This window comes from Callorhinchus milii, unplaced genomic scaffold (assembly GCF_018977255.1).
Source record: "Callorhinchus milii isolate IMCB2004 unplaced genomic scaffold, IMCB_Cmil_1.0 Scaffold5, whole genome shotgun sequence".
Lineage (NCBI taxonomy): Eukaryota > Metazoa > Chordata > Chondrichthyes > Chimaeriformes > Callorhinchidae > Callorhinchus > Callorhinchus milii.
Window position 1 is genome coordinate 44,778,245 of NW_024704746.1, and position 23,099 is coordinate 44,801,343.

The following is a 23,099-nucleotide window of genomic DNA, read 5'->3' on the forward strand; positions in this document are numbered from 1 at the left end:
AGAGACCTGAGTTCAATTCCAGGCAGGGCGAAACCTTGGGCAAGTTTCCTTACTCCACACGCCTAATAATAATCCCTCCAAAACCAAAAAACAATAATAAATTGGTCATTTTCAATCTACGACTGTTTGTGGGACATTGCTGTGCGCAATTGGCTGCCGCGTTCGCCCACAAATATACAGTCAATTCACTTTACAGTGTGTTCTGTGAAGCGCTTTGGGACATCCTCCCGACGTGAAAAGCCCTGTATCAAATGCAAGGATTATTATTATTACTATTACACAGGTTTTATCATTAATTACACAAATGCTCCAAATATTTATATTAATATGCACCAGCTTCATTTATGACTTACCCGACACAAGCCTTGTACACAGATGTCATTTGTATCAGGTCCACAAGGAGTGCCGTCAGCAACTCTGTCTTTAAGCTGATAATAGGCAGTAGTTCCAGCCACTCGGCAGAAGAGTTTGCAACGATCCTTCATAAGAACTGCAATCACAAACCACACACGTTTTCTTAGTAGTGACCTCAAATATCACAGACCTTGAGCCCTCACACCCCGTCATAAATACCATGAAACCTTGCTATGATAGAGTACTTGGAAATACATAAAACCCCAAAGCATGTTATCGTGAGGTCCAATTAATGACCTTCAATCATATAACTGGTGACCGCACATGCACACAGTAAGATGGCTTGCTCCCTTTGTGCACAGGCTAAGACAGGATTTGAAGTGTGCTTCAAAATGCATCCTCACTTTCAGTGCAGAGCACGGTCACATTTCAAAAGGCATCAGCGCACTTTCAGCATGACGCACATTTGATGATGCACTTTGAAAGCATGCATTTTGCAGTGCAACCAAAGCGCATTCAACCAGCATTATAGCTTGCAAGACCATTTGACAGCACAATGTCAGGATTTTCAACTTTCAGGTAGGAAAATTCCCATGTCTATATATCAAACACATTATATTCAAGCCTACACTGTAGTGATGTGCATTTTGTGGCAGGGTTGAATTGCACTGTACTTTGGAATACTCACTGCCACTGTATTTTGGAAGCCAGCGTACGTTAGGTGGCAAACCATTGATGTTGAAATGCTTCCCATCAAACTTGGAGCACTGCTCTTCCCTAAAATCTTTCCTGCCCTTTGGGCACGGATCAGTGTTGCAAGATCGGAATTTCATTCTGCGACCCACACAATACTTTCCTCCATTTCTGGGTCTATAGAGGCGGGCAGGTAGGGGGAAGAAAAATTGCAATTACGGTTGTGTGGACACTTGAAGAGCTGCCACAAGTTAAGTCAGCAAATAGAGCAGTAATACCAATGATTCTATCTCATATCCATCAGTATGATAGCAATGTAACCATACATGCACTGTAACCAAAATAAAAACAGAAGTCACTGGGAACACTCAGTAGGTCAGGCAGCACCTATGGAGAGAGGAAAGTGAGTTAACATTTCAGGTCGATGACCTTCTGTTCTGACAAAAGATAATCGACCTAAAATGTTACTCACTTGCCTCTCTCCATAGATGCTGCCTGACCTACTGAGTGTTCCCAATGACTTCTGTTTTTATTTCAGATTTCCAGCATCTGTAGTATTTTACCTTTTGTTTTATGCACTGTAACCAGCTGTTACGGAGGAAGCTCTTGGTACCTGCCATCCAACGGGTGAGAGCTCAAACCTGTGCGTGTTGGATGTCAAATGACTAACTTGTGACTTTCCGCCTTGAAAAGGAAGTAAGCAGGGTCTCCTAGGAACTGAATTGGCTCCAAGGTGACATGCTTGACAACGGAATATCAGAATTGAACCAGTTCTCTATGATGGTCTGAATGAGGGGCTCCTGAGCTAGAAGGATACACAGTACTCCAGGGTACTGCTGATGACAAACCAACCAGCCTGGCTCATCAGTTGGACTTTGAGGAGCTGCGCAGTCACTGTGGGCAGGGATTCTTCCCACTCAACTTCTGTTAACCCAGGAACCCAAAGCCCTAAACAGTTTGCGTGATCCAAGCTGGACAAGCAGTGGAAGTGCTTTTAACAGCAAGCTTTGCGGTTTTGGCTAGTTAAACTCCAGCAGTACCCAATGCATCTTCTGGGGACCCTAAGCCTTGCCTTTTGCCAACCTTGGCCTAACACTACCTAGATTTAGGCAAGCAGGGTGCATTCCCTAGCTGAAGTGCATTCCATTTCAGACCCTACAATTTCCATGTGTAGATAGCTTACATGCAACTCTAAATCTGCTTTTAATACTCTTAAGCATGGTGCTGAGTTTCCACATGTGTCAGACACTTGGCTGACCCTTCTCCCCACACCCCCTCCCACCATCACTCCCGAAAACTTGTAAAGATTAAGTAATTTCAAGCAACCACTTTTGCTCAGAAAAACTCACTCTGGTTTGTTACACTCTCTTGCTGCGCTTCTGATCCCTCCACCGCATGTCCTTGTACATGTTCCATATGGTTCCCAGGGGCCCCATTCTCCATTCAGTGGTCTTGTCTGTATCTCTTTGTTCACACAATGTCCATGGCGGCAATGCTGAATCCCAAAGACATGAAGCAAAAAGTTTGATTTTGAGCACTAAGTTATGGTGAATACTCTACGATAATACTTTGATACCCTTGCAGAAGACCTGTTTAAAAATAAGCCTTTATTTTAAAAAAATCAATATGAGCACAACAATTGGACTCAGTTGTAGGTTAGGGGTGGAGGGGAAGGTTAGGAAGAAATCAAATTGGATTCTGATCTGGTTTCTGCCTGTGAAAGCTTGGTAAGATCTGTACAATCCAGAGATGGAGAAATTACAAGCTAGGAATCTTCAGCCTTGAAAAGCGATGTCTCAGAGACTACTGTATCTCAAACAATACTTTCAGATGTACTACAGCAGCAGAACAAGATGGTCTAGGTTCAGGGTAACAAAGGGCAGTTTGGCAGACACCAGAAAATATTTGTTTACTAAGAGGAATAACATGAAAAGTGTTGGGAGGATACTCAATGTTCCTCTCATTGAGGAAACAATTTGATGCTGTGATTGGATGGTGGGTAATCTGAAAGGAGGGGATTAAATGGTCTGAAGGACTGCTTCATTCAGACCTCTCTTATAATACCAGGAAACAAAATGGAAGGATTAATAAGCCAGCTCTGAAGCATCATGCAAGATTAATGACATCAGAGTCGTTGCCATCTGAACTGATTGTGGTTGACCACTGATCACTGCATTCATAACAATCCTGTTTAAAACTGTTTTCCTGATTCACCAATAGATTGCATCGAAATTATCTGCCTTGGGGATCACAAGGTACAGGGAAATAGAGATAATGATCTGTTGTGATTTTATGGCACTCATTTTCTGGCTATCTGCAATGATGCATGAATTGTGGCCCAGTGTTACCAGAAAATAAATTTTGCTTATTTTACTTTCATACAGCATTGAAGCGGAAAATCCTCATTCAGCTTGGAATAAATATGACCTGGCCCATTCAACAACTCAGTTGTGTTTCATTCCATTTGCAGTGTCGTGTTGTTCCTTTGTTTCCACTCTTCCTCCCCCCCACCCCCCTCCATATATTCTCCTACAGGATATTAATCTGCACATGGAAGCTTTCAGATGGAAGAGTGGGAGGGACCAGGGCTACAACTGTTGTCTGCCTGCTGTGCAATCGGCCAAGAGGAGAATGCTATACACCAGAACAAAGATTTCCTATGCTCCAAGGTGGGAGTCTGGCACAGCATGGCAAGGAGTTTATTTCCCATCTGCAATTGTTGAGTGTCCCTGCTATGCAGAGCAAGATGGAACGGCATAGTAAAAGCATCAAAACCCAAACATAAAACTAGCTAATATATGGCAGAACGCCTTCCTAACAATCGCCAGGCCCATTTTAAACAATTATTGAAGCAGAAATATTTACCCTGGTCACCAGAAATATAAAATATTTTCCACAATGTCTTTTGAATGAGCTGAAATGGAGCATGAAAAAGTTAATAGTAATTCTTATATTTGAATTTGCATCTTTCACATCGGGAGGATATCACAAAGCACTTCACTAGTATCCTGTAAAGATAATGACAGTAGGTATTTTGTAGGTGAAGTGCTCCGAGACCCTGCTACCCTGCTTGAAGGGTGCTAAATAAATGCAAGTTGTTATTGATGAAAGCGGCAGCCAATTTGAACACAGACACAAACAGCCAAGTAGGGACTGACCAATTTTACCCAGAGGATTGTTATCCAGGGCACCAGCAGAAACTCTCTTCTCCTTTCAAATAATATCACATAACCTTCAACGTCCCCAAACAGGCAGACAGGCCTCTGTTTAATATCTAATCTATGGGGCGGCACCTCCAACAATGCAGTTTTCCCCCACACTGAAGTAACTGTTAATCTCAGTGGATTGCGAGTTCGGTGACAACATAGGACTTGAACCCACATACTTCTAACCCAGAGAAGAGTGCTACCAACTGCAGCAGGGTGACACCTGATTTTTGATCTACCCGTGTGAGCACGGACAATGCATCTAGGAGAAAGAGCAGAACTGTCATCAAAATCATCACAGTTAATAATGAAGCAGTTCAATGCACTATAGATGCAGTTATCCTCTTACTCTCAATCTATCAGCATTTAATGTAGGAGATTCTCCTTTGGCATCTGTCTAAACAGTCTGAGTAAACAAATTTGACTGATAGTGGAGATAGGCTATCTCCAAAGTTAAATTGGCACACCACACATATATAAACAAACTGATATTGGTTCCTTATTTGCATTCCCTTTGATCAGGCTCAACGTTACAATTCTATTCCAGCTGCCTAAGAGACTTGTACTTTCAAAGACCTAATGCATCCTGGCGTTGAGGCAACTTTTTTCTTTGTTACTGTTTCAACAAACTAAGTTTGGCCACACTGGACCCAGATTTCATTGCAACATACTCATCATAATAGGGAAAACAAAATCATTTGAAGCATTTCTTTCACCCCACCCCACAGATGTCATTAATTAAACTTGAGTAACAGGGCAAATTGTAAGAAAAGGATCAGTCAGATATTCTGTTTGCAATAATTTGATAAGTAGGACTGAGGAAATCCTATTCAGTAACAACATAAAACCAACCCATAAACAGTAAGTGACTACCTACACCACCCAGATATGAGAGGTCTTTCTTTAACTATAATTCAAAATACCTCAAAAGTCACTTTTTGATAAAGGAAAGCACGTTTGTTTAAAATAACCAACTAAACTGATTCATCAATCATGCATTCTCATGTTTTTTTCACCTTTTATTATTTCTAATTGTTGTTCTTGCAGATAGCTTTCGTGCAAGATAAAAAAAACTGAAGAATTCAGAATAAAGTACGACAGGAAAAAATATTTTTTCAGTGTTTAATACTATTCTTAAAACTTTATACTAAAATCAAAACGGGTTCTTCAGAGGCTCAATTCACTTCGCTCATAGTTTTCAGTCTGCAGTAACGTCTTTGCACAGTGTTCACAAATAATACAGGATTAGAACTTTTCACTTTTGTTTGAATGAACCATTCATTGCATTGCTAGTAATGATTGTATAGATTTATCTTTGTTTTTAAATCATATCCACTGCATTAACAGCAGGACTGAAAGAAGGCTTCAATTGTGTTTTTATAGCAGTTCTCAAGCAAACGACAAAAGCATGGTTTCACTCATCCCTCTAACCTTTCATTGTCAAAGACAGAGAAGCATGGGTAAAGATCACATGCAGTTAAAGCTTCCACTGGGTGCCCTTACAAAGGTTTGTGACCTCAAACACAGAGCCGCACAAGTTGAGGTTAGTCACAGTCAATGCTTCCTCGAGCCTGTCCCAACCAGGCGTTGATGACCCTAAACACAGAAGACCCTAAATGTTACTTTCTGCACCAGTGTTGTATTTTCGTTTTGCATCACAACCACCCTTAACAATATTTATGAAGATAGTTGTAGGGGTTAAGAAACGTTCTCCTGTTTTATAAGTTTCAGCACATTACTTCCTCATGTGCAATTGAACTATGAATTAAGAAACATTAGTCTGCAAGGCAGCAAGCCAATAGTCCTCCAACGTGGAAACAAATTAAAATGCCTACATCTCAAAAAGGGAGTAAAACTCTTCAACTATTTCTACAAGTCATACACTGAAGGCAAAAATAAATCTTGCCAGCTGCTACTAAAGGTTGCTGCCCACCCATCATCAATTGGACTTTGTCATGAAAGCAACAAAAGTTTCCACCCACTGCCATCAAATTATGCATCTTCCCGTGCTGAACAGTGTTCACAGAAGATGAAATGACCTAGGAACAGCCTGTCTTATAAGCTTTCAGTCTTGCTTGTGTGCTTGGGAGGAAGGTGGGATGATATTACAAAAATCTGAGGCCTTTTACAAATCATTCAACATCATTCTTTGTTGGATTCAAAATCAGGTGCCTGACTTGATTCTGACTCTAGATTGTCCGATTACACTTGGAAGGAACCAATTAAAAGAAAAATACAATGTTGACACAAGCAGAGCCTTAGGATTAATTTCAAATGACCTGACAGCTAATCCACATGAGAATTCTTTGACCTCTGTAGTAAAATAGCAATGAAAGAGTTTTACAAACCAAGGAAATCTTTTCACAGGGTTGGGTTGCACTATATAAATAAAAACACCCCAGTACAGATGAAGCTATTGTCTTTGTATTAAACAGACTTCTGATTCTAATTTCAATCATTTAGAAGCAGAGTATGACCATCAAGAAATGGAGCAGGTTAAGTTAGAAAGTTTAGTCAATACCAGGGAGAGGAAGCAGTCTCGTTAGACAATTGCAACCAAATCAAAGTATGTCAGAGGCTACCTTTTCTTCCGTGTTGAGAACTGGGAAATAGTAATTTGTTGAGGGCCTCACATTTAGTTTTCAACTCAACCAGCCACTCCACAAAACAACAGAACATTTTTAGACTATGCAGCTGTTCAAGGCATTGAAGGCGTTCAAACATTCACAAAGATTGGTTTGGATAACAGAGGCCCTTCTCATCCTTCCAGATGATTTTAGCTCTTCCTACCAAAGCTTCCCCGCAGCCCCCACCACTGTTTTCCCATCAGACAATCAAGCTGATATTTTAATGAGTCTACTGTTATTAATAATCCTTGCATATAGTGCCTTATTATATTGTTGAGACCTCTTACAGCGCTTCACAGAATATATTGTAAACACTGTATTTTATGGCAGCCAATTGCTCACAGCAGTGTCCCACAAACAGTTGTGGATTGAGTGACGAAATTGCTTTTTTTTGATTTGGCTTAACCACGTTACCAACCTGCCTCAGTTGTTAATTATCCTCAGAGTAAAGAAAAAGTCCTGTGGGCTGCCCGGAAATTGCCCATTGCAACTCTAAACCTGTGTCGTCTTATTCTTCTGTGTTGTTCTATCCTAAAGTAAAATTTAAAAATTTGACGAACTTTCATTGGGGCTTTCAAGACTTAAGAGCCCTAGCTTGTCAAATTATTGCTCATAGCTCATTGATCTAACATTGGGGATCATTCTTGTTGTTGTCCTCTGCACTGCTCACCTCCTCCCTCACCTCTTTGAAGATCCGTCTCAAGACATTATTCTTTGATAACACACTCAGTTAACTTTTCTCTCCCCAATACCCTCAACTCCAAACCCCAACTCAAGGGCCAGGCAAGGGCTGTCAAGCACCTAGGAACATCCTCCCAACATGAAAGATACTATGTAAATGTATAGATGTAAATATAATGTAAAGATGTAATGTATAAATATAACTTTGTATTGTATTGCTTCTAGGGACTGGACAGCACCCTTATGTTGTAGCAACCAGAAATGGATGCAATTATCACGAGGTGCAGCCTGCTACAGCACAACATATTCTGAGTACAACATCTGGTGATATAAACTCAACTGATTTGGCAACATAGACCGACAATGGATTGCTTTGTTTATTGGTGCCTCACAGTTTCGACATTGTGAGCAATGAGTCAACCGACACTAGATCTTTCAGGTTTTCCTTCTCTAATCATAGAATTATACAACGCAGAAGGCAGCCATCGTGTTTGTGCCAGCTCTTTTAACAGAGCTATTCAAATCAATCCCACTCCCCCGTTCTCTCCCCATAGCCCTGCAAACTTGTCCTCCCCAAATAATTATCTACTTCTCTTTTAAAAGTTGTTATTGAATCAGCTTCCACCACCCTTTCAGGCAATGTATTCCAGATCTGAACAACTTTCTGTGTGAAAAAATTTCTTCTCACCTCCCCTCTGTTTCTTTTAACAACTATTTTAAATCAGGGTCCTCGCGTTACCGACCAACCCACCAGTGGAAATAGTTTGTCCTTGGTCACCTTATTGAATCCCTCCTAATTTTGAAAATTTGTATTAAGTCTCCTCTTAACCGTCTCTGCATCAAGGAGAATAATCCTAACTACTCTAGCCTCTCCTCATAACTAAACTCCCTCATTCCTGACACCATCCTGGTAAATCTCCTTTGAACCCTCTCCAATGCCTTGACATCCTTCCTAAAGTGTGGTGCCCAGAACTGAACACAGTACTCCAGCTGAGGCTTAACCAGTGTTTTATAAACGTTCATCATAACTTCCTGACTTTTGTAGTCAGGGTGGAGTGGAGGACTCGGGGGACGAGGAGGCCAGACCCGGAGGAACGAAGTCAATGGGTACTGTTTTGAGGAGAAAGGAGGTCAGAGAGGTAGAAGGGTGCAGAGGAGTGGAGGAATTTGAATACAGGGGTGAGGATCTTGAAATCGATCCTCTCTGGGACAGGCAGCCAGTGCAGTCTGGCAAGGACTGGAGTGATCGGGGAACGGAGTTTGGTGCGGGTGAGAATCCGGGCGGCAGAATTTTGAATGATCTGGATTTTATGGATGGTAGTGGATGGGAGACCAGCGAGGAGGGCGTTAGAACAGTCCAGCCGAGAGGTGACAAAGGCATGGACTAGGGTGTCAGCGGCTTTCGGAGAGAGGTATTGGCAGAGATGGGCGATGCGTTGGAGGTGGAAGAAGGCAGTGCTGGTGAGGGACCGGATATAGGGGAGGAAGGATAATTGGGGGTCGAACCTGACCTATATATTCTATGTATATAGAATACGCTTTACAGAATATACTATAAATTGTATATTTTGTATATTTTGTGGGCAAAACGCCGCAGCCATTTTAACATCTCATCCAAAGGTTGGCACTTCAAACTATGCAGCACCCACCCAGAACAGCATTGGTATGTCAGTTTAGACATTTAAATTCCAAGTCCCAATGTGGAGCTTGAACACACAACCCTCTGATTCAGCCCCGAGAGTGCTACTAACTGAGCCAGTTGGAAGCACTCTCACCTCTGAGTTAGAAGCTTGTGAAGCTGTGTTCAATGTCAGTGTTTTTCAGATGACACATAAAACTAACATAAATATTCAAGTGTATGTTAAAGATCCCATGAAACTATTTGAAAAGAGGAGGTTTTTTTCGAAGCACTTTACAGCTATTTGTGCATTTGGCTAGTTTTTTACCTGCAAGTTGAGTCTCTACGCTTGACAGCAATTAGCTGTGAAGTGCTTTGAGACATTTTGACATTATGCGTTACATCAAATACAAGAATCAACAACAAGCACAAGTCCAGTTATCTTGGTGAAGTGCTTTGAGACATCCTTCTGATTTGAATGGTGCTATGTAACTGTAAATTGTTGTTACGGTAAATCCTATGAAATGTTTTGGGACATCCTCCCAATATGGAAGCCACAAAATCAAACATAAGGATTTTGTAGAGACACAACTCTCCTGCAGTAGCAACTTCTACAGTCATATCATGTTACAAACAGGTAGCCTGACTGAAATGCAGCTGAATATTGCTGCTACTGTGCCCTGGCCACATTTAAATGGTTGCCCTTGTGGTCTGAACAAGTGCAAGTGGCCCACAATTACATCTGTCACTCGAGCCAATGTGAAAAGAAGTAGCACCACAGCACCACAGCTGGATGACAGATGCACATGAGAAACTCCAATGTAAAATGCAGTGCAACATTTCTGAAACACATTATACCTTCATTTAAACAATATCACGACATGGACCGCAGTTTTCAAAGCAAAGTTCTTCCATCCCCTCATGTTTATGTCAAAGGTGGCCCCCAAAATCCTCTTCCACCTTCATCTCTGACATCTCCACCCTCTTTGCTTCCCTCTTCCTCTGCTCCATCATCCTAGGCGACTTCAACCTCCACTTCACCCCCTCCTGCTCCATCTTCTCAGACTTCTCCTCTCTCCTCCCCTCTCTCAATCTCTCCCTCCACGTCCACTCTGCTACCCACACCCACGGTCACCCGTTCGACCTGGTGATTACCTGGGGCCTCAGCGTCTCGGATGTCACCATCACTGACAAGGCCATCTCTGACCACCATTTCATCTCCCTCAAGTCCAATATCCCTCTCCCCACTGCCTCCAAACCTACCACCATCTTCTACCGCCCGTGGAAGAAGATCTCCCCGCAATCCCTCTCCGCTGCCCTGGAGTCTTCTGATCTTCTCCCCCTCTGGCCCACCTCTCGCAACAACCCACTCACTACACTCACTCTTTTCCACAGCACCCTCTCCACCACACTCGACGACCTTGCCCCCCTCACCTCCCGAACTGCCTCCTATTCCCGATCCTCACCCTGGTTCACCAGCCAAATCCGCTTGCTTAAGGGCCAGGTGCGGTCTACTGAACGCACTTGGCTCAAATCTGGACTAATGGTCCACCGCCACATCTGGCTGGACCACATCAAAACCTACCGTTCTGCTCTCGCCTCAGCCAAATCATCCTTCTATTCCAGGTTAATCCTGGAGGCGAAAGGCAATCCCAGGATCCTGTTCTCCACCACTAACCGGCTCCTCCGCCCTCTCCGACACGCCTCACAGATACTTCCCTCTGACTCTCACTTCGAGAAAATGCTGAACTTCCTTAAGTCCAAATCGAGGGAATCCGCTCAGCTGCCACTGCCCTTCCAACTTCCAACCCCTCTCTAACACCACCCCACACAGTTACCCATCCAACAATTACCCATCCCTCCTACCACACCTTTGAACCTGTCACCCCCTCTTCTGTCATCAACACGGTAACCTCCATGAAATCCGCCACCTGCTCCCTCGACCCCAACCCTACCCATCTCCTTAAATCCCAGCTCCATCTCCTTGCCCCACTACTTGCCGACATCATTAAGCTCTCCCTGTCATTTGACACTGTTCCTTCCCTCCTCAAAACAGCCACTATCACTGCTCTGGTCAAGGTCACAAATGAATCCTGACCATGTGTGACCAGGGCTTCCTCTGCCTCCTCGTTCTCTCCGCCGCCTTTGACACGTGGACCACTCAATCCTCCTCCACCGCCTCTCCTCCCACCTCAACCTTCAAGGTTCTGTCCTGACTGGTTCAGGTCCTACCTTTCACACCCACTCCACTTCATCTCAGCAAATAGCTTCTCCTCCAACCCCCGCACCGTCTCGTGTGGTGTTCCTCAGGGCTCTGTCCTCAGTCCCCTCCTCTTCACCCTCTACATGCTCCCCCTTGGTGATGTCATCTGCAGCCATGGGGTAAATTTCCACATGTATGCGGATGACATCCAACTCTACGTTTCTGCCTCCACCCTCAACTCCAGGACTACTGGCGTCCTGACCGACTGCCTGACCGACATCAAGCTCCTGGAAGAGGGTCAACTTTCTCCAACTCAACGTCAGCAAGACCGAGGCCCACCTGATTGGCTCGTGCCAGCGCCTCTCTCAGGCGCTGGCAGCATCAGCCTCCACGGCTGCACACTCAACCTCACTTAGACAGTCAGGAACCTGGGTGTCCTGTTTGACCCTGAACTATCCTTTCTCCCCTACATCCGCGCCATGACCGGCACTGCCTACCACCACCTCCGCAACATTGCCAGACTCCGCCACTGCCTCACCCCTCAGGCTGCCGAAACCCTCACCCACGCATTCGTCACCTCAAGACTTGATTATGGGAACTCCCTCCTCGTCGGCTTTCCCAACTCTTCCCTTCACAAGCTGCAGATCATCCAAAACTCTGCAGCTCATGTACTTTCACACAACAGGCTCTGCGACCCCATCAGTCCCACCCTCACCCGAATCCATTGGCTCCCCATCCCTCAGACAATCGAGTTCAAGATCCTCGTCCTCACCTTTAAGGTCATCCATTGCCTTGCCCCCTCCTACCTCTCTGACCTGCTGACTCCCTATGAACCTCCTTGCTCCCTCCGTTCATCGGGCTCCAGCCTGCTCCATGTCTCCCGCCCGACCCACCCTACCATTGGTGGTTGGTCTTTCAGCCTCTCTGCCCCCACACTCTGGAGCTCCATCCCACGGTCACTTCACCTCACTTCCTCCCTTGCCTCCTTCAAGGCCAGTCTCAAGAACCTTCTCTTCGACAGTACCTTTGGTCTCCCTCCCACCTCTCTGCCTTCCCTCACCCTTCTCCCATGCTCTGGCCCCAAGACCTGATTGTTCAGCGCTTTAGGACATCATCCTGACGTGAAAGGCGTCTATAACATCTATAAATGTAATTTTGTTGTTGTTGTTGTTGTTGAAGTGAATTGACTGTATATTTGTGGGCGAAACCCAGCAGCCAATTGCGCACAGTAGTGTGCCACAAACAGTCATGGATTGAAGTGACCAATTTATTATTTGTTTTTTTCTCTTGAAGGATTATTATCAGGCGTGTTGGCTGCTTTCCAAAATTAGACCAAAATCTATGAATCAATATCAAATGTAGAAACAATGCAAGCTTAGATGTGGCAATTCTCAGGCATGATTGACCTATGTCAAAAATACATCATCTATAGTTTCAAACTTGTGGATTTTTGAGAATACTGTACAAGGGTAAAGAATTTTTTGATGTTGATATTCATCAATGGAGTCTTACCATGCCAGCCATCAGAACAGACAATCAACTTGTTTTAATTTTCAATATTTGTAAGTCCAGATTCAATTGCGTTAATCGCAATTTCCATTTTGCAAACATTAAAAGCTAAATAGTCTTTTTCTCTCCAGCCTTTTGCATACTTTCAGAGTTGGTAATTAGTCAGTTTTCAAATATTGTAAATTTGACCCAATATGTGGAAAAACAAAAATTTTTACACAATAATAAATAATTACCCTTTCAGTTAATATACTTTCACGTGGCCTTTCACGTCAGGTGGATGTCTCAAAGTGTTGAAATTGACATTGTGGATGCTCAGCAGAAGCGTCACCAAAGGTTTTTTTTTGCTTCCAAGCAAGTAAAGTGTAGAGTTTTACACTATTAGTATAATTAAAACTTATCACTGATGATTATTCCATTAACACACATGCAGGAAAACACCACAAAAGGCAAAAACACATTTAAAAATTTCTGATGAACAAGCATAATTACATAACTGATTCCCAAACCTCTCTCTTCATATAATTTCACTCCAATGCAAACTGTTTATAATTCATATCCAAACAACTACAACCTCTAATACAAAAGTGCAACCGAAGAATTCGACAAAAAGTGAGAACAGCAGCAGGGCTAGCAGGTGTCTGTTTTCAGGAGGATGAAAGCAAAGCTCTGTCCCAATTTAACAAAAGGATACATTTTAAAAACAGGCTGAAAAATTATAATGACAAGTGTACTGGTATTTCCAATCAGCTATCTTAAAGAAATGTGATATTCGCAAGGAATAAGTTTGCAGCAGCAGGCTTAACAGAATGACATATACAGGGATAAGAATTGTAGTGAAAAATTGTACATTATGGAGAAATTATTATTGTTCACTTGACAGAACATCCTCCCATCAAAATTTCTGGAGCAGATTCTGGTATTTGGAACAAAAACCTTTGCACAGATAAAAAGGTATAATCTCAAATTGAGTATCGGACAAGTTATGACTTTGCTTTGCAAGTATATAAATGAATAAAATCAATGCTCACGCAGCCTTTCATTCAAGAAGAAGCCAAGAATGCGTTCCAATAAAGTACATTGCAATGAACAAATCCCATCATGAAAAAATTCCTGCAGCGGTTTCCTAATAAATGAAAAAGTTACCATAATACATAAATCAACTCTGCTTTAACAACCATGAAATACATGGAGCTCAACCAATAATCACCTGTTCTTTACGACTAAAGTTTGAACACAAAACACTTTTCCTGGGTAGCAGATGTCAAACATTAATTTCTGAGCCATAAGTGAGTTGGATTGTTTGCATTTCTCATCCCTGCACCCTTTGTTAAGAAAAATCGAATTCTTCTTTTGTGAAACATTTTACTAGGCTATAACGATCCTCCAATTGACAAATGGGTACTTTTTATCAGTTAAATAAACTACTACCCAGAAACCAAAGCCAAAGAGTACAGTAATCAGATATCTGTTTCTGAATCAAGAATGTTGGAAACCAAGGATACAGCAGCACTTACACCTTGCGAAATAAGTCTCTCTGAATTAAATATTGTTAGCTGCACTTATCTACATTAAAGGATAGCCCAGCCAGGTGAAACAGAACGTGCTACACTCATTTATTCTTTGACTTCCACTTCAAAGAGAAACAGTAAGGAGACTTCAACTCATCATCAATTGTGAAAGTCAACATCATTTTACAAAGACAGTATGAATTTGGAGCTGTTTGGTGTATATATATATCCTTTTCAAGGTCACTGCAGAAATATTTTGTTTAGCTTTTTAATCTTTCAGACATCCACTTCTCTTGACATACCTTCATGGTGGCCAGGGAACTGAATCACAACAAACCCTGCTCACACAAATTCATATTCAAACAACAGAGACGGATACAAGCCACTCTGTTTTGTGAATTTAAGCTTGATAATGATCATTTTCTAAGTGCATTTGGACTTTGGTGCCTATCAACTCAGACGGACAATGTTTCAAATACCAGACAGCAGAAAGAATGCAGATTTCCTATAATCAGTGAGGTACAAAGTGCAGTTTTTAAAGGGCAACTCTCAGAATAAGGTTTTATCATAACCTTACCATAACATTTCCATACAAAGTGAATAATGTAGCCCTTCCATATGGTGGTGGTCAAGTTTTGGATGAAGCTAATTGCATTGTAACTCAAATCCAAACTCAACTCAAAGTTGCTTCCCATGCCCCATACTTCAGTACTTACTGAATAATAGCATATGACAAGGTGAGTTACTTGATGTTTAGTATATTGTTGAACTGAAAGGTCTGCATGATTCTCTTGGGCAAGGTTGGTTCATAACAACTTCTGTCATGAGAATTCGGAAGAGTGCAAAAAGATCCCTATTTTCTTAAGAGAACAGATTCTATTTCCGATTGAATCAGGCTGTTTGGTCTGTCTTCAGCAATACCTCGGAGACCTGACTGACTCAGGAACTGGATTACCAAGATGCCACAGAGGGTCGACTCAGTTCTGATGTTTCGTTTGAAGCCTGGCACCTTGGAGCCAACTTTGTCTGACTGAGACGTCTTTGACCTCCTTGCATACCACTGCCTCCCCCACCCTACCCCCACCTCCCTCCCACTCCGGGAGGAGAATAATAATAATCTTTACATTTGATATAGTGCCTTATCATGTTGTCTCAAAGCGCTTCGTGAAAAACACTGTAAAGTGAATTGACTGTAGATTTTGTGGGCAAAATAGTCACTATTTGGGCAAGGATAGTCACTATTTGATCATTTGACATCCAGTAGGTATAAGTTTCAGTCTTCGTGGGGGTGGGGGTCTGGGGGGATTCAACCAAAATCGCATTTCTGACCGTGATCCAGTGACTTCAGCTGAAATGTGCAAAGCTGGAATGTGCATATACTTTGATGTCAAGTGATTGGAAAATAGGTTTGAATGCGACTCCTTTTGTGTCCTAAAATACACATACATATATTAATTCACAGAGCACACATTCACGAACCACCTGCTAACATCCATAGGCTAAGACTTGAAAACAGCCATTTGTGTATGCTAGTGGAGCAAAGCCATACCTTAGAAGATGTCAAATGAGTCAACTCTTACTGGAGAGAGAGAATAAAAACTAGGTTGATTCCATCCCCCCAGAAAGTTGAATGACACAGTTTCAGAAATATTTACAAAAGAGTACATCAATGCTGGTGAGAAAGCAGGAACAGATGCTTTACAATCCTGCAGATAATAAATGAACTGTTTTTTTTGAGAATAACATGAAATGATGATGTCGACTGGTTTTCGAATTACCATTGCAGCCATAACTCATGTTCAAACATTAACACTTCAACTTACCATTCCGTGGCCACACTCAGTTCCATCAGCTAGTGGCATGTGTTGTGTTCGACAACCTCGATGCACTCCTTCTGCACTGGTGCACCACAATCGCTTGCATTGTTTCTGGGTAGAAAAACAGATGCAACAACTACAGTCAATTTTAACAAGATCATATTCCCTTACCTTTTAATCATTTCTTTTCAACAAAACATTTTCTTTAAACAAAAAATCTTGATGAACACGTATACAATATGTGTATCACGATTCGCCACCAGCTGTCGCTCGAACACTTCCGCACCTACCACCTCTCCCTTTCACAGGCCGAAACTGACTTTTACTCCAAAGTCATCCTGGAGGCAAACAATAGTCCAAAGATGTTGTTTTCTACCGTCCATCACCTCCTCCATCAACCCTCTCAAGCCCCCTCGATCCTCACATCAAACTATCAAACACCAAGTGCGACTAGGTCCTAGACTTCTTTACCTCAAAAACTGAAATCATCAGCTTGGCTGCATCGACACCCCACCTGGACCATCCACACCGCCTTCTCCCTCCGCCACGGCTCCTGCCACTCCCCCCTCCTTACACTCCTTTGCCCCCATTTCTCCCTCCTCCACCCCCTCCCCACCCAGCTGCTGGTCACTCAACTCCCCCTTCTCTCCCCCCTGCTGGTCGATACGGTCAACCAGTCTCTCTCCTCAGGCTCTGTTCCACTCACCCTGAAAACTGCTGTCATCACACCCCTCATCAATAAAAACCACCCTCTAATCTCTCACACTACCATCCCATTTCCAACCTACCCTTCCTTGCCAAAGTCCTGGAACGCATTGTTGCAGGTCAACTTCGGTCACTCCACTCCCTCCTCGAGCCCCTGCAGTCTGGTTTTCACCCTGCCCACAGCACAGAGACAGCGTTTGTCAAAGTCACAAACAACATTCTCTCTAACTGTGACCAGGGTTCCCTCTGCCTCCTCGTCCTCCTGGATCTCTCTACTGCTTTCGACCACACCGTCCTTATCCACCACCTCGCCTCTGTCATCTACCTTAGTGGGACCTCACTCGCATGGTTCGAGTCCTACTTAACCAACTGCCTCCATTTCATCTCGTCAAATGGTTTCACTCCCTCCCGCACCCAGTCACCAGTGGGGTACCCCAGGGCTCCATCCTTGGCCTTCTTCTTTTCCTTATCTATATGCCCCTCTGGACAATGTCATCCGCAGACACGGGGTAAACTTCCACATGAATGCGGATGACACACAAATCTACTTTACCTCCTCCAGTACCAACTCCAGGTCCGCTGATGTTCTATCAGTTTGTCTGGCAGACATCAAGGCTTGGATGAGTGTAAACTTCCTGCAGCTGAATATGGACAAGACAGAAGCCAAACTCCTTGGCTCCCATCAACATCTTCACTCTTGCAGATAGATCTAATCTCCTCAACCTCCCTCGGCTCTCCCTCAGATACCCTGCATGGAGGGCGCTACATAAGTACAAGTTGTTGTTGTAGTACAATAGATCTGAGAATCACATGGAGATAAACGATGGGTGGAGCATTCCAATACAAGAATTTCCATGAATATGTGGGATGCATGGAGCTCTCGGTTTGCTTTGGATATTCTTAAGCATGCATGGTGATGGTGATGGGTTTCCACATATATCAGACACCCGGCTGACTAAAAAAATATAAATGTAAACTGTATTGTTTAGACTGAGCAGGAAAAGACACACCACTTATTTTTNGAGATTATATTGCTTTCTAAGCACTTGATCATGATCATTATTGCACGTTATCTGGAAGATAAGTGACCATATGGATTAGAGGTGCACCTCAGCAACTATTTATTTCAATAGAAAAGGGTCTGCGCGTTTGTACACATATTGAAAATAGCATCAATATACAACAGCAACAACAACTTGCATTTATATAGTGCCCTCCATGCCAGGCGGCATCCCAGGGTCGAGCTAATCTGTACTATTCCAGGTACAGATAAATGCTTCATGCTAAGCTGTGGAGTCCTGTAGCTCAGTGGTTAGAGCACTTGCTTTGCAAGTGAGAGACCTGAGTTCAATTCCAGGCAGAGGGCGAAACCTTGGGCAAGTTTCCTTACTCCACACGCCTAATAATAATCCCTCCAAAAAACCCAAAACAATAATTAAATTGGTCATTTTCAATCTACGACTGTTTGTGGGACATTGCTGTGCGCAATTGGCTGCCGCGTTCGCCCACAAATATACAGCCAATTCACTTTACAGTGTGTTCTGTGAAGCGCTTTGGGACGTCCTCCTGACGTGAAAAGCGCTATATCAAATGCAAGGATTATTATTATTATTATTATTATTATTATAAGTTTGCAAACATATCTTTCTTTTATCTAATCCAAAAAGTTTTTTTTTTAAAGTGTGTAGAGGTATGGTTCACGGTGACCTCAGCTTCATCACATTCCAGGTTTTGATTTGGTTGAATGCATTAAATAAGTGTCTGCAGTTTTGGCCCCAATCCATATTTGTTCTTTCCGAGACTTAAACTGACCTAAAGCAAATGTTCTTTGTTGGTGGTCACAATAAGAAACTCGTGCAACAGCTTAATTATCAGTCAGGCAATCTGTTCAATAATCTTGTGGGTAAAAAATGGGACAAATTGTCTGCATTGGTTTTTTGATTGATCAATATGACTTCCTGCAAAAAAGTCACTGGGTTTTCCCATGAAAACCTTGAGCCGTTAACTCAGGATCTGAAAGCTTGTCTGTCACAGAAAGGAAGATGGAAGTTGCTGTTATTACAAGTGACAGAAACAGGATATAAGAATGTTTGTATCAGACATTATTTAAATAACATGTCAATAATTCAAATTAAAAATTCGAAGGACCAGCGCCTTGGGACGTCCTCCTGACGTGAAAGGCGCTTTATAAATGTAATCTTGTTGTTGTTGTTGTTTTTTGTGAATTTTGGGCTATATTCATAAACAGCCTGGAACAGCCATGCATTGTTGTATCCAACAACATCCCATGCAGACCAAGTACACAAGTAGGCACAATGAATTAGTGCACCAGTGGCAACACATCAGCTTGCTACCAATTCTGAATTTTCATTCTGTAAGAGGAAAAGGCCTGACAGCCCAGGTTACACAGAAAGATGGAGAACTTACATTTCTACCCATTCTACTGTCATTTCACATTTTAATTTTTAAAATGGATATTGGATAAATGGTTAGGAAAAGCATGAACAATATAAACTTACCATGTAGGGACAGACTTGTGATCCAGGACCAAACATGAGTTCACACTGTTTATTTACATCATAGATTTGACCAGGTAACTGGAGTGGAAGCTCATAGCTCCTTATTACAGGCTCATCAAGCAAGCATTCTCCATATCCAGTGCTGCAATTGCAAAGAAAAAAAAATCTATTAATTTTAGTTCTGCAGCTCCAGTGAATTCTCAGGCTAGTTACACTTCATTGTTATGCAATTTGGTCGGGGCAGGAAGAATGGCCCACATATCTCATGTTGTGTGCCTTTTAATTCAGTCCAGTCTTCAAGTGTGCCTGTACTCTGTGTGACTCAATGGTGTAGTGTAATAAATGTACTGCTTGGATTGTGCATGATGGTTGTACTTAAATTATGATTACTGGCTGATCCACCCTAAGCTGCATACCAAGTGTCAGAGAGCCACATGAGCCGAGCTAATAATTCATGTTGACATCTACCAGAAGCAAGAATCCTGCTGTGCAAACCAGTACAAATTAAAGCCATTGCAAGGGGTTGTTGGTAATTTGGTTTCCGAAAATTGAATTAATTTTTAGAAACAGCCCCCCACCGCCTCCACCCCACCAAATTTTTAAAATATCACCCTTCCCCATCTACAAAAAAAGTAAGAATTGTTTTATCAACACCTCAGACTATTCCTTAGACAAGACAGGAAGTTGGCAGCCAATACGTAGAATTTGTTGCAAGCTCAGCCTTGACTGAGATGCAATTTAATTGTGTTTCCCATTGAGATGAAATGCTGAAGATGAGGAAGTGAACAAGTTGGCAAATGTAACCACCCATTTGTGTTGCATGAATTACAGTGGAGCCTCACCTTATAACATGGCTAAGATAGTCGGTTTCATTTCACATTCCCTCAGGTGGCCAGTTTGCTTCCTGCTTACAAGCAGGATTCTGGGCTTAAAAGGAAGGCTGACTTCTAGGTGACAAGTTCTGTGCACAGTGCACAGAAAATTATGTCAGCAGCAACTTACCGACCTGAAAGTCAGCCATTACCAAATGAGTGCACCAGTGCAGGAAATATGCCGGCCAGTTTTGCACATGTGAAGTGTGTCAGCCTGGCCCAGTTAGCAGCATTCTTACCTCTGAGTCCCAATCCCACATTTGGGAACTCATATTGTCTGAGATGACACTCCACTGCAGTGCTGAGGAGGTGCTGCATTGTTGGAGGATAGTTCCTTAATATGAAATATTAAACCAGGGTCCTGTCTGCCTATTCAAGGTGGACATTAAAAAATGTTTGCTTGCATTTGATATAGCACCTTATCACATTGTTGACACATCTCAAAGGGCTTCACAGAATACACTGTAAAGTGAATTGACTGTATTTTATGGGGGAAAAGTAGCAGCCAATTGAGCACACAGGTCATGGATTGAGTGACCAATTTTTTTTGAGGGATTAATACCCCCGGAAAGCGATCCACTAATCGCCTAATAACCAGGTTCCTACTTACTGCTAGGGAAACAGAGGCATGTGGAGTAAGGAAACTTGCCTCAGGTTCCCTTTTCCAGGGCAACTTCCCTGCCCAAGAATCAAACCTGGGTCCTCTCACCTGCGAGGCGAGGGCTCTCACTAATATGCTATCAGGTTTAAAAATCCCATGGCACTATTTGAAAAGAGAAGAGAGTTTTTCCTGATATCCTGGCCAACAATCTCCCGAATAAAAAATGGTCATTCACTTCATGGCTGTTTGTGGGACACTGCTGTGTGCATCTTGGCTGCCAGGGTCGTCCACAAAATACACACAGCCACATCACTTTAAAGTATATCCTGTGAAGCCTTTGAGACGTCGCAATGACATGATAAGGCACTACATCAAATGCAAGAATTATTATTATTCGTGTACAAATGAACCAGGACTTTAGAGAAGCCTGTTGTCATGGGGCTGCATTGTATTACTCTCAGACTCTTACCCTCGTACTCTGATCTTTACAATGATTTTTGATCCCTCCACTCATTCTATACTCTCACCTCTATTTCTGAAGGGAACAGTTGATGCTTGGTACATTTCCACTGGCCTCAGCCACTGTTTGCTCACTTGCACGGCAGTTCTTTTTGCGTGAGCCCAGGCAGTGAGTGTTGTCAGGGTACCTGAGAGGCTTTACAGCACAGCTAGATCTATCCATGCACCCAATTTACATGTAAATGGATAACGATCAGGAATAGTAATCCTGTCTGATCTTTCTTCTCCCTCGAAGGGAGAGATCGGGGCTCAATCTACCCCTACCAGGTCCACTACCTTGGCTAAGATCAACTAACTCAATGCAGACCATTGAAATTTTCTGATTTGTATGGATCAATATCACATCATGCTGTGCATTCACCAAGTGAATCATCTAGGAATCCAATTCATAGATTTTTATCAATTGCCTAAAAATAACCAGCAATGTTCAGCTCTGAACTTCAACTTGAGGATTCTGACTCAAATGTTTATTAAGATGGAATGAAAATGTACCTGTTCACTTTTGTTGGCAGTTGGTACCCTGAAAATAGTGAGGGGAGGTGGTCTGGGTCCTTTTGGGGGTGAAAAGAATACACTCCCAGAAATACTCTGAACTCTGTATCATTGTTACTGGACAATCTTTCCTTGTGGCAATACCAAGTAAACTCAGGCAAGATGCCTGGGGTAGGCAACACAGTGATAGTTGACCACAGATAAGCCAATCCTGGAAAATGTCATATAATCCTAGCAGCCAGTCCACAAAGAGAAAAGCACAAAGATAGGCTGGTCAACTGCGAAACCACTTGGAGAATACAGCCTGAGAAGAAAGCTTAAAAAAACAGGATACAAACATAAAAGATGTGAAAAGTGGACAGAATGGTGGCACAAAGTTCAGGTGGATTGGCATCGAGCACCATAGTGGTGAAGATACAAGGAGATACAAGAAATATTCTTTAGAACGGGAAAGAAAAAAAAGGAATTTAATCCACCATCATTAATACTTTCTTTTTTGTTTTATAAAAAAAACTTTGTAGTGTTGTTCGATCTTCAATGGCTGCTGAATGAAGAAAGTCTGCTCTTCAGTGACTGAACTGTTCTGCAGGAATCGTGAGGCAATTTACCACAGAAAGAAAAGTAACGTTAAGTTGTAATCTTCAATAAGGCTAGTTTTTATAAGGAGTTCACAACCAACAGAGCTCGGGGAAAAAAAGATCAAAGGGTCAAGTCGGGAGAAATCTAATTATAAATGACATTTCCCATCTTGGAAAAAAAAGCTCTTTAGAGTAGCTCGTGGTTAGCCCTTGGCTTCATAGCAACCGTAAGCCACTGCTGTGGTTGCCTATGATACCCCTTTTCAGGAAAAATATGTAAAGCAACATTTTGCCAGGCCACAGTCATTTCTGCTTAGTGTGCACTCCACCTTGGAGCCCCTTGAAAGGTTATGCCAACGGCAACTGGATAAATATGGTGTGTATGCACTAGTCCATCCCACACATCACAGCAAAGCTTCACTAAACATTGGCTAAGTATTGGGCCATTCAATAGCAGGAGTCCCTATTCAGATGCTAATAACAACCCCAGCCAGAAATTGCAAATGCAGCACACAGAACAGCAAGCCTCCTCTCCAATAAAATCTAATTCCAGTTCTGAGAGTTTGAATGGGTCCACCTGATGCACTTCCAGTT

General features: G+C 42.6%; 1 protein-coding gene across 1 annotated transcript in view; it reads right to left on the reverse strand.

The window, feature by feature from the left end:
* Positions 1–23,099, reverse strand: part of LOC103179428 (A disintegrin and metalloproteinase with thrombospondin motifs 20) — a 185,357-nt gene that overhangs the window by 98,492 nt on the left and 63,766 nt on the right. Inside the window, exons 10-14 of the mRNA XM_042334947.1 lie at positions 19,444–19,585; positions 16,226–16,330; positions 2,397–2,542; positions 1,043–1,224; positions 354–490 (exon numbers count right to left, since the gene is read on the reverse strand). Of these exons, the coding sequence (XP_042190881.1) occupies positions 354–490; positions 1,043–1,224; positions 2,397–2,542; positions 16,226–16,330; positions 19,444–19,585 (712 nt within the window). The remainder of the gene's footprint in view (positions 1–353; positions 491–1,042; positions 1,225–2,396; positions 2,543–16,225; positions 16,331–19,443; positions 19,586–23,099) is intronic.